The sequence below is a fragment of the Syngnathus leptorhynchus genome, chromosome 14 (genome assembly GCF_054491065.1).
Source record: "Syngnathus leptorhynchus isolate UIUO chromosome 14, UIUO_Slep, whole genome shotgun sequence".
NCBI classification, from domain to species: Eukaryota; Metazoa; Chordata; class Actinopteri; order Syngnathiformes; family Syngnathidae; genus Syngnathus; species Syngnathus leptorhynchus.
This window is the reverse complement of record NC_141208.1, coordinates 10,837,872-10,849,524: the sequence shown is the minus strand read 5'-3', so window position 1 is coordinate 10,849,524 and position 11,653 is coordinate 10,837,872. Positions and strand designations below refer to the sequence as shown.

Below are 11,653 nucleotides of genomic sequence, written 5' to 3'. Positions count from 1 at the left end.
TTGTTTGTCTATGTGAAGCCCTTTGAGACTGCTTGTGATTTAGGGCTATACAAATAAACTTGACTTGACGGTGACGTCGTCGATCCGGAAAACAAAACAAGGTTACAAAAAAAAACAAAAAAAAAAACAACAGACGTCACATCCGGATCTCATGCTAGCTGTCGCTATTGCAAAAGTAAAAGTGACAGCTGCGGACAAATACGTGTGAAGACAAGTCATTTGTTTGGTTTCACGGTCACTGTTGGCTTAAAATGCTTTCTTTGTCAACGACTGTTCAGCCACAGGTAAGAAAACACTAGCTGTTTACCGAGCTAATAAGACCAGTGTGTTGTTTACTTTCCAACCTTAGTGTTGATCCTGTAGCTAGCTAACCTTAACCGTAGCTTTCAATGTGTGTACGACGGAGCTGCCTTTATCCCCCCCCCCCCCCCCCCCCCCCCTTTATAACACCTCATTCTTTTCCAAAGATGCGCAAGTTTACGTGACGCGTGATCGCGCGGTTTAGTGAGAGGAGACAGATGGGCTACTGAAGGCTAAATTGCGCAAGCACGTTTGACTCGGCAAAGTCGTTTGAGCATGGATCGGTATTTTTAAGGTGCGCCCTTTGTCCACTCCAGATAGTTCGACGCACTAATAGAAAAAGAACACTACTACTAATAATGTTTCTGACACCACATGAACGTAAAGAAATCACATTTGAACGACTTTCCATACTTTGACCAATGGACATCGATCGCAGTGCCAACAAGCTCAGGAATTGACCAGTCATGGCTCACCTGTTTGGTCATGTGATGGCCATGGATGGCGTTTGAAATTTAATTCACGTTTCACAAATGCAATATTAACTATAATGGTCAAACGTAATCTTTCTTGTTCTTTTGAAATGGCAGGTGACTGTTCCCCTGAGTCACCTCCTCAACGTTCTCAACTCTCTGAAAAGCTCAGTTGGATCCAACAGCACCATCAACAAATCAAGAATACCAAATGAGCAGGCCTGTCAGTCAAATCTACATTACTCTGAGGTAATTAGTCTGATTCCCAAACATACACCTTTGGCCGGACACTGATACTAACTGCAATATTACATTTATAATAAAACTTCTGTGTGTAGCCCCTGTGGAAGCTACGAGACCTTGGTCTGTCAGACCTGGGAACACGGCAGTTGAATGAGTTGGCGATAAGGCTGTTACCACGCGCAAATTTACAGGAAGCACAAGCCCCTGTAGTGGGTAGTCGTACAAACTGGCGAACATCCCACCTTTCCACCCACTCTTTTTTTGTCAACAAGCATGGTGAGTTTTGGTAGCTTCTGGTTTTACTTGACCTACCACTGTTCTGTTCCCCTTTACACATTATGTAATAATATATTTTTTTATCTCTTACCCTCTTTTCCACAAGGTCACAGAAACACTGCGTTAAAGTAGAATGTCTGTTACGACTATAATTACCTCTTGTCCTTGTTTCTAGGGTTTTCTCGTCTTCGAATGTCAACTCCAGTTTATTCCAGGCAGAGGCCCTCTCCTCTTCAGTCAGTCTGCGCAGAACTGCAACACAGTTCAGGTGACACAAATAATGACTTCTATAGCCGTCAATGGCACTGACTGCCTCAAGATGTTGTACACAAATGGCACAATGTGATATGTTAACACATACTCAGAAAGCTTTAACTGTTGTGTTTATATTTTCAAAGTGTGGATACAGCACAGAGGCTTTAAAACATTAAGGAGCAAAACCAAAAGACTGCAGTCAGCTATTGAACGCCCTGTGGAATCTGAAGGGTTCCCTCCATCTTTCATGAAGGTGAACTGCTACTTAGATCTTGAGCATGATCTTTCAACTCTGTAATTCTCTCATTGGTATCACAATTGGTAATGATGCCATTTTTTTAGGAATGTTTGAAGCTTGTCATTCGTTTACCTTGCATCTTACACTAAAAGCTTGAGAATCAGCAGTCCTATATTTTTTACTACTATTTAGTTGTCAATATCTCATTCTGATAGGGCTTCCTGACACGAGACAAGGGGATCGATGTGGAAAGTCTTGAGAGTCTAACAAAGAGCGGAAACATACCCGATGGACAGCAGGATACTTTTAAAAGGGGCTTCGCCGAGGGGTTTCTGAAAGCCCAAACGCTGACGCAACGCACACAAGGTAAGTGACAACCGATTTATTACATACTAGCAGTGCTGCAGAAACACTAAAAATATGATGACTTTATGCATCCATCTTCTAGACTCCCTCAGAAGGAATCGCCTCATCTTGTTGGTGTTGCTTCTTGTTGGGCTCTATGGCATCTCAAAGATTCCCTTCATATCAGGTAAAACGACCTACGGAAGAGGATTAGGGCCAGTGAAGAAAAAAAAAAACGAGGGGTGACAGGATTCTGACTTTTTTTCTCAGAATTCTGACTTTAAAGTCAGAATTCCGACTTTAAAGTCAGAATTCTGAGAATAAAGTCAGAATTCTGACAATTCTGACTTTATTCTCAGAATTTTGACTTTCTGACTTTATTCTCAGAATTCTGACTTTAAAGTCGGAATTCTGGCCGGCTCGGTGGGGCAGTGGGTAGCACGTCCGCCTCACAGTTAGGAGGGTGCGGGTTCGATTCCACCTCCGGCCCTCCCTGTGTGGAGTTTGCATGTTCTCCCCGTGTCCGCGTGGGTTTTCTCCGGGCACTCCGGTTTCCTCCCACATCCCAAAAACATGCTTGATAGGCCGATTGAGCACTCCAAATTGTCCCTAGGTGTGAGTGCGAGTGCGAATGGTTGTTCGTCTCTGTGTGCCCTGCGATTGGTTGGCAACCAGTTCAGGGTGTTCCCCGCCTACTGCCCGATGACGGCTGGGATAGGCTCCAGCATGCCCGCGACCCCCGTGGGGACTAAGCAATTCAGAAAATGGATTAAAGTCAGAATTCTGACTTTATTCTCAGAATTCTGACTTTAAAGTCAGAATTCCCAATTTCTGACTTTAAAATCAGAATTCTGACTTTAAAATCAGAATTCTGACTTTAAAGTCAGAAATTCTGAGAATAAAGTCAGAATTCTGAGTTTATGACTCAGACTGAGTCATTCTGACTATAAAGTCAGAATTCTGAGAAAAAAAGTCAGAATCCTGTCACCCCTAGTTTTTTTTTTTTCTTCACTGGCCCTAATCCTCTTCCGTAACGACCCTATCGCTTTTAAACTTTTTTTTTTTTACCTAAAGAGAAAAAAGCATTCACGTTCCACTACAACTGTAGTTATCATGCAACATATGTATGAACTCTAAAAATATCCTTTAAGTGAACTGAAAGAAAATTGTCGTGCAGTGTGATTTCGAACTTACCATTTTTCACAGTGCGGTTCCGAACCACAACAGGCCTGGACTCCTCAGTGGATCCCGTCCAATTGAAAAATGTCACATTTGAGCACGTCAAAGGCGTGGAGGAAGCAAAAAATGAGCTGCAGGAAGTGGTAGAGTTTCTGAAGAACCCCCAGAAGTTCACGACCCTGGGGGGGAAATTGCCTAAAGGTCAGACAAAATTAATAATAGTGTCACCAGTCATTGAATGAGGTCCTTTGGTTTTATTTATGAATTTTCCTGTTTTTCTTCCATTTTTCCACACAACTCTTTAGGTGTTCTCCTGGTTGGCCCACCGGGGACCGGAAAGACTTTACTGGCCAGAGCGGTTGCTGGAGAAGCAGATGTTCCATTCTACTATGCCTCTGGCTCAGAGTTTGATGAAATGTTTGTTGGAGTTGGGGCCAGCCGCATCAGGAATCTCTTCAGTATGTCTGTTCTCACCATTTGTCAATTAAATTCCGCTTTTAAGTGCTTGAAAAAACGCAACTCACACTGAATGCTCAACTCTTCTTGCTGGTTTTGTCCAGGGGAAGCTAAAGCTAACGCTCCGTGCGTTATCTTTATTGACGAACTGGACAGCGTGGGTGGAAAAAGGATTGAGTCTCCCATGCATCCTTATTCCAGACAGACCATCAATCAACTGCTTGCTGAGATGGATGGGTAAACACTTGAATTGTGTTTAATTTGACAGACGTTAAATTTATGAAAGAGCATTAAAATCACATTTTTATCGCCGCGGTGACCTAATTGTAAGGACATTTTCATTAAATATTGCGTTCTTATGTTGAAGGTTCAAACCAAATGAAGGCGTCATTATTATCGGAGCCACCAACTTCCCAGAGGCTCTAGATAAGTATGTTTACATTCAGTACATGCACAATAAAGGCACCCTTATGTAACCTGTTGATGTTCTTCTTTAGCGCTCTCATCCGCCCGGGGCGATTTGACATGCAGGTGACTGTCCCCAAACCAGATGTGAAAGGACGAACAGAGATTCTCAATTGGTACCTCAGAAAGATTAAAGTGGATCCAGGTGTGACATGAACATCAGCGCATCTTTGTATTATGAATTGAACATCATGTGAATGTTTGTGTAGATCAACCAATGTGATTGTCTTACAGCCATTGAGGCGAAGATTATTGCAAGGGGGACTGTGGGATTCTCTGGCGCTGACTTGGAAAATCTGGTAAACCAGGCTGCACTGAAGGCTGCAGTAGATGGTAAAGACATGGTCACCTTGAAGGAGCTGGAGTTTGCCAAGGACAAAATCCTCATGGGTGAGTCTCATTATTTAAGGCCGCCACATAGCTTCTTACAATGTAACACAATTCTCACCTTTGATTATTTCTCTTCATTTCCTTACATTTTTATCCTACCAGGCCCTGAAAGGAGGAGTGCGGAAATTGACAAGAAGAACAAGATCATCACAGCATACCATGAATCTGGCCATGCTATTGTGGCTTATTACACCAAAGACGCCATGCCCATCAACAAAGCCACTATCATGCCAAGGGGCCCCAGTCTGGGACATGTCAGTAAACAAAACACTTGTCTGTTTCAACGTGTATATATATACTCTGCCAAAAAAACAAACAAAAAAAATTGCCTCACTGTCATTTTTGTAGGTGTCAATGCTGCCAGAGAATGATCGCTGGAATGAGACACGCTCTCAGTTGCTGGCTCAGATGGATGTCAGCATGGGAGGGCGAGTTGCTGAGGAGATCATATTTGGTCATGAGTACATCACAACAGGTTGGAATTAAAAGTGCTCAAACTAATGCAAGGCTCGCTCGCACAGGTGATGAAGCTTGGATACAGAAAGTGATTTGGTTTATTTTCTTCTCTAGGAGCATCAAGTGACTTTGATAGCGCTACCAAGATTGCTTGGATGATGGTGACAAGATTTGGCATGTGTGAAAAGGTGAGCTGATATGACAGAAACACGCAAACATTAGGACTGTTTTGTTTATTTGTGATGGGTTTATGTGTTTTCATTTGGCCTTTTTTTGTATTACAGTTAGGTGTGATGACCTACAAGAGCATGACAGAGCAAAGTCCAGAGACTCAAGCAGCTGTGGAGCATGAAATCAGAGTTTTGCTGAAGGTCTGTACTACTGTTTTAAGACAGCTGATTAGAACGTGTCCTTTGACCTTTTCTAAATTGACATTGTCTTTTTTTTAACCAGGAATCTTACGAGCGAGCCAAAGCCCTCCTGAAATCTCACGCCAAAGAGCACAAGAACCTTGCTGATGCGCTGCTCCTATATGAGACATTGGATGCCAAAGAGATCCAACTGGTCTTGGAGGGAAAGACACTAGAGGCCAGATGAAAGCAGCCAGTGAAACACAACAAATGCGGTGGGGCTGGTTTGGGATTTTGTCAATCTATGCGTTAGAACAACCTTTTTTGCGCCACGGACCGGTTACGTGTCAGAAATATTTTCGCGGACCGGCCTTTATATAAATAAATAATGCATTTATAATAAATATACAAATACGATGAAACCAAATCATACGACTGGCATAAAAACAAGTATAAACGACATAAAAATAAAACTCACCATTATGTTGAATTAGTGGGAGCACTGAGCTTGTTTCTCAGAAACGAGCCGGCGTAATCGGAGACAATGACACCCGAAGTGGTTAAGGTTTGTCTTTTAATGCTGGATGCTCGGTCTCCATGTGCCGAAGCAGTTTTGAAGGCTTCATTGCCTCGTTAGCTCGCCTGTCGCCACATATTATGCAGAGTGGGCTTGGCGCGTCAGTCACCGGTGGCGATAAATCCATATTTTAAGTAGGACTCCAGAAATGTTCTTTTAAATGCAGCTTTCCTTTTCATAGAAGTCGTAGCCTCTTCTTCCGTCTCCTCGTTGGGCTTTTTCCCTTTCCGAAGAAGCCTTCCAAACATCTCTGTTTCTTGCTCATTTTTCCCGCGATGTCACGTGACCAAGTTAAGCGTCTTGACCTGAACCAACGGATGTAATTGGGAGAGAATCGCCATTTTTTTTTTTTTTACATTTTCGAAATAAATTCTTACTCCTTTTTGCTACCTTTGGGGGCTCGACTGGGGAAACATGTCATGTGACCGGGACGAGTGTCTTTTTCTTTAAAAAAATAAAATAAAAACGATTCTGTGCGGCTTGGCGGCCTTGTGCCAAGTGACCCGCGGCCCGGTGGTTGGGAACACCTGGCGTTAGAAAATTATAGTACTTAGTGTTGTAAAGTTTAAACATGTGACTTAACATAATGAATATCTGTTGGGTGTGCTTAAATCTCCAAGATACACTGAGTCATCATGGTGGCAGAATCATCAATACATATTGTCTATTTATTTACATTGTGAATGTTGCTCGCTCAGACCACTCGGTTAGTACATGAATGTAAATATTGATCACAATGATAAAAAAAAAAGATGCTGTCTTGTAAATTATGGGTTGGGAATTATTCAAATTCAGATGCATGCGAATTAAGCATTTGGAGCTAATTCGTCTAATTCTTCACTTGTACTGTATGCCTGTTACCAATTTGGGTTTGTCCACTATTGCTTTTACTTGAGTGCAAAACGTGAGTAAACGTGAGTTTGTTATCTTTTCATGTGTAGTGTTCTCTGGATTTGACTAAATAAAATCTCAGTTTTGACATGGCTACAGTATTTTAGGAACGTCACGTTTACACGTGACCAACGATTATCCGTGACGTCAGGTGTACACGTTGGGCGGAAGTTGTCAATAGCTACACGGGAATTACTGAACAAAAAACAAGCCTACTGTACATTATTTTCAAAAGCGAAGCGAATCACCTGACGAACTTGCGTTACATCGGAATATGGATGACGACGTACTGACAACTCTGAAACTGCTGATAATAGGCGAAAGTGGAGTGGGGAAATCTAGGTATGTTTTGTCCCGAGCTAACTTGCTAGCTTACCTTGTGAAGTGTGTTGACATCAGTTTCTTAGCACTGTGTTTCCCTGCGGTACTTTTCGTGAGTTACGTAATGGTATTATATTTATCATTAATTTTTTTCAGTAGCTTTGTTGGCTTGCAATAACATCTAAAGATGTATTGCCAACTTTTCACTGCGTGTTGATTTCAGCTCGCCAACGGTGCCAACTGTTACATAAAACGTTTAAAGGCTTTAGTCCATTTTGCTAATTGCATCTCTTTTCCTGACAGCCTTCTCCTGAGATTCACAGAAGACACATTTGACCCAGAGCAGTCAGCGACAATAGGTACATTTCAAACCCCAAGTTTTCCCATGGTTTTTAACTTAACATTTCTCAATTGTCTATAACCCTCTTGTTACCTTTCTCTTGCACGCCGAGTAAGGTGTGGATTTCAAAGTGAAAACATTATCAATCGATGGAAACAAAGCAAAACTCGCCATATGGGTAAGACTGGTCATTATGATGACATGTTTTTACTTGAATGTGGCCTCATGAAAAACATAGTGCAATACAATATCTGTCCACTGGGTTGCGGCATTGCACAGAACAGTACAAAAAATGCATATGTAAAAGAACAATTCTCCATTAACAAATGGTTTGAAGCGTACGGAAGAGGATTAGGGCCAGTGAAGAAAAAAAAAAAACGAGGGGTGACAGGATTCTGACTTTTTTTCTCAGAATTCTGACTTTAAAGTCAGAATTCCGACTTTAAAGTCAGAATTCTGAGAATAAAGTCAGAATTCTGACTTTAAAGTCAGAATTCCCAATTTCTGACTTTATTCTCAGAATTCTGACTTTAAAGTCAGAATTCTGACTTTATTCTCAGAATTCTGACTTTATTCTCAGAATTCTGACTTTAAAGTCAGAATTCCCCATTTCTGACTTTAAAGTCAGAATTCTGAGAATAAAGTCAGAATTCCGACTTTAAAGTCAGAATTCTGAGAATAAAGTCAGAATTCTGACTTTCCTGCCACCCCTCGTTTTTTTTTTTTTTTCTTCACTGGCCCTAATCCTCTTCCGTAGAAGCGAACAAAAAAAATTCTAAATTTTTTTTTTTACTGTGCAAAGGATTCCCTTGCATTTAGATATCAATTCAAATACGACAACAACAACAACAACAACAAAAAAACCTTCTACCCCTACATAGCACTCTTGGATTCAACTTTTCACAGATATTTTCCCCCCAACATTTCTTATATTGCCATCTTCGTATAGGACACAGCTGGACAAGAAAGGTTTCGTACGCTAACACCCAGCTACTATCGCGGTGCCCAGGGAGTTATACTTGGTAAGTATTTTTTTTTTTAAAGCACACTAGTAGTGTGCCATATTTTAAATTTTTTGCATTTTATGATTGCAGAATGATTTTAGCATCACAGAAATACTGTAATTTGATTCTATATGATTTCTTGCACAATGTTATGTTTCTACTCATTATTTCTTTTGGGTTGACAGTATATGATGTTACAAAGCGTGACACCTTCACAAAGCTGGAAAACTGGTTGAATGAATTGGAAACCTACACCACTCGCAATGATATTGTAAAAATGCTTGTTGGCAACAAGATTGATCAGGTGAGTCTGGAAAGGATTTGCTTCCGCAGTTGTTAAGACACTTTTTATAAATGTGAAAGCATGTTTCTATAGGACATTTCACCGCACTGCTGAAATGTGAAACCGTTTATGTGAAATGTTGGAAATAGTGTGAATTTCATGATTTTGGTTTCTAGGATGACCATGAAGTGGACAGAAATGAAGGCCTGAAGTTTGCGAGAAAACACTCGATGCTTTTTATTGGTAAGTGTCCATGTTGGAGTTCAGTTAAAGCTTAGCAAGTCATACTTTTGATTTGTCTTTCTGGCCTGATTTAGCTGCTTTGGTCCTTTGGTTGGATGCAGCTGCTCCAGATCATTTGCATTATGATTAGCATCTAGATAGGCTTTAAATGTTGTTGCTTTAAATGCATGTCTGCACGCTTTCCCAAATTTCTAATTCCCATATCCAAGCTTACCCCATTTGCAAAATTAGGTTAACTTGCTTTGAAGTTTCCATTTTAGTGCAGCAACATTAATGAATTGCTTTGGGCTAAACCAGGCAACAATGTGTTTGATTCGATCCACTGTGAGCCCGCCGCTTGTCCTTTACTTCTTAATTTGAGTCATCGTGTAGAATACCTTGAATGTCATTATCATTAAAACCTGTACATTGAAGAAATAGTTTCCTTGATTTTTATTTTTTTTTATTTTTTATAAATGAAACCCTTGTGAAGATTTTCTTGTTTTTGTTTGATGGAAACCTTTTTCTGTTTATTCCTCAGAGGCAAGTGCAAAGACCAAAGACGGCGTACAGTGTGCCTTTGAGGAGCTTGTAGAGAAGATCCTCCAAACTCCGGGGCTTTGGGAGAGCGAAAGCCAGGGCCAGACACTGCAACTGGGAAATCAAGAGCAAGGCAGTGGCAGGGCATGCGGAGGATACTGCTCCATACCTTGAAAGTGGACAAAACAAACAAACAAACAAATAAAATAAAAAGCTCGATAGAAATGACCTTAGTCCGGAACCAGGGAGATGATGAAAAACGTGAGTTGGTAAGAGAGATTGGGCAGGGGTGGATTCTTTGCACATGACACTTCTTTCTGTTTCTAGTTTAAAAAAGAAATTGGCCTTTTGGCCTCATGAGATAGTTTGACGTTTGTGTGTGCTTGGGTTCAACAAGCATGATGTCACTTTACAACAGAGAATGTCAGAGTGAAGCTGATTATATGAACCAATCCTGACCATCTTCTATGTTTCAAGCAGCATTTCATATGGGGGGTGGATAACCTTCATTTAACCTCTGGCCATGAAAAGCTTTCATCTTTTCCCAAAACACTGTGGGTACAGTACATCCACATTTTTTTTCATTAACTCAGTTAATGTCATTAGATGGCCTTATCCATAAAATATTTGCAATCAGAATGTATTGAACCACTCCTTCAATGTAGAGTGCAGAATCCTCAAACTAGTTGATCATTATAGTCTCTTTAAAGGTTATGGAACTATCCCCCCATTTGTGCTGTATGGACCTTTTAATACAAGAAAGGTATTTAACATCTTTGTTGCAAATGCTTAGCTTACTGTTTTCTTACTCATCATTCAGTCCAGTTCACCATTTATTATTTCATTTTGTTTGTGTGTGATGTGGTCCATATTTAGTCTTCAAGGTGATGGCTTCATACATGATGGAAGATCATTCCCAAGCATTTTCTCTTCTGCAGTATACCGATTTGTTGTACTGTCGTTATTTGTCAACTTCTTTCCATGCCATCTATCCTCTCCGCTTATCTTAATCACTTCCTGCAAATGTTTTACATTCTGTCTCAATTGAATTTTGCAATGCAGAATGTCGCAATGAATCTTGCCTTAAAAACGAATGACGTTCTCTGTTTCCAGTGTTGTCGAAATTGTCCTGTTTCAGACAGAAATAAATGACACTTGGGTTGCAGTCATTCTAAACTATGATTTAATTGTCATGTAGTTTCCATCTGCTCTCAAGGCCCAGATAATGACGAGGTGCCTTTTCATTGGCAACTCAGTTAATGAAGTGATGAGAACATGCGAGTCTGCAAATATTCTCAGTAGAAAATGTAAAAAAAAAAGAAAATCTCAAAGTAGGTCGTGAGTGGAAAGATCCTGCTAATGATCTTTAGTCAAATAACAGCAGCCGTTTATGGGTGATTACAAGCTTATGTTTGGTGTCGGGATGTGCTCACACGGAACAGAATGCTCCACTCAAGGCACACACAGCATACTAGGCATTTTTTTTTCCCTCCTCATCACCCTTTGCGGCTTGTGGTATCTAGGGAGGTGTTGTATCTTTTTAAATTACAAGTGATTTAAAAACAGATACAACTCCTCCCTATATAGACACCACAAGACAAACTAGGAATGTATCTTTGTGTCAAGTGTGAGGAAAACGCTTGTTTTCTTTCCAGCAGTGGTGGAGGAACTCTCTGCAAACAGGTTGCCGAAGTTGTGCTTACAACAATCACTCAGAAAGCCTTCCATATTGTTGCCAGACAGTTAAAACCAATTTCAACGTGTTTATAGCAAAAGCAAGAGCTTAATATTTTTCATTCATTTTCTGAACCGCTTTGTCCCCACGGGGGTCATGGGCATGCTGGAGCCTATCCCAGCCGTCATCGGGCAGCAGGCGGGGGACATCCTGAACTGGTTGCCAGCCAATTGCAGGGCACATAGAGACGAACAACCATCTGCACTCGCACTCACACCTAGGGGCAATTTGGGGTGCTCAATCGGCCCACCAAGCATGTTTTTGGGATGTGGGAGGAAACCGGAGTGCCCGAAGAAAACCCATGCGGGCTCGGG

At 41.1% G+C, this 11,653-nt stretch overlaps 2 protein-coding genes across 2 annotated transcripts; both read left to right on the top strand.

The window, feature by feature from the left end:
• Positions 1-136: 136 nt before the first annotated feature.
• On the top strand, positions 137-6,937 carry LOC147046648 (ATP-dependent zinc metalloprotease YME1L1-like). Its single transcript, XM_085929173.1, has 18 exons — positions 137-284; positions 891-1,022; positions 1,112-1,292; positions 1,468-1,560; positions 1,691-1,800; positions 2,001-2,151; positions 2,234-2,317; positions 3,337-3,510; positions 3,615-3,767; positions 3,870-4,002; positions 4,133-4,195; positions 4,263-4,375; positions 4,465-4,620; positions 4,723-4,874; positions 4,969-5,095; positions 5,191-5,264; positions 5,361-5,447; positions 5,530-6,937. The coding sequence occupies exons 1-18, from the start codon at positions 252-254 to the stop codon at positions 5,671-5,673; spliced, it is 2,160 nt and encodes a 719-aa protein (XP_085785299.1). The 5' UTR covers positions 137-251; the 3' UTR covers positions 5,674-6,937.
• A 92-nt stretch (positions 6,938-7,029) lies between these two features.
• Positions 7,030-10,780, top strand: LOC147046647 (ras-related protein Rab-18-like). The gene is made up of 7 exons (XM_085929186.1): positions 7,030-7,236; positions 7,519-7,574; positions 7,672-7,733; positions 8,505-8,577; positions 8,745-8,863; positions 9,019-9,085; positions 9,606-10,780. Exons 1-7 carry the CDS (start codon positions 7,169-7,171, stop codon positions 9,776-9,778), a joined length of 618 nt encoding a protein of 205 aa, XP_085785312.1. The 5' UTR covers positions 7,030-7,168; the 3' UTR covers positions 9,779-10,780.
• The last annotated feature ends 873 nt before the right edge of the window (positions 10,781-11,653 follow it).

Excerpts from the sequence above, each read along its gene's own strand:
- LOC147046648 (XM_085929173.1), top strand. The coding sequence starts at position 252 with ATGCTTTCTTTGTCAACGACTGTTCAGCCACAG. Across the intron at positions 1,801-2,000 it reads TCCCTCCATCTTTCATGAAG|GGCTTCCTGACACGAGACAA; the intron begins GTGAACTGCTAC and ends TCATTCTGATAG. Across the intron at positions 4,875-4,968 it reads GGGGCCCCAGTCTGGGACAT|GTGTCAATGCTGCCAGAGAA; the intron begins GTCAGTAAACAA and ends TCATTTTTGTAG.
- LOC147046647 (XM_085929186.1), top strand. The coding sequence starts at position 7,169 with ATGGATGACGACGTACTGACAACTCTGAAACTGCTGATAATAGGCGAA. Across the intron at positions 7,734-8,504 it reads AAGCAAAACTCGCCATATGG|GACACAGCTGGACAAGAAAG; the intron begins GTAAGACTGGTC and ends ATCTTCGTATAG. Across the intron at positions 8,864-9,018 it reads TTGGCAACAAGATTGATCAG|GATGACCATGAAGTGGACAG; the intron begins GTGAGTCTGGAA and ends TTTGGTTTCTAG.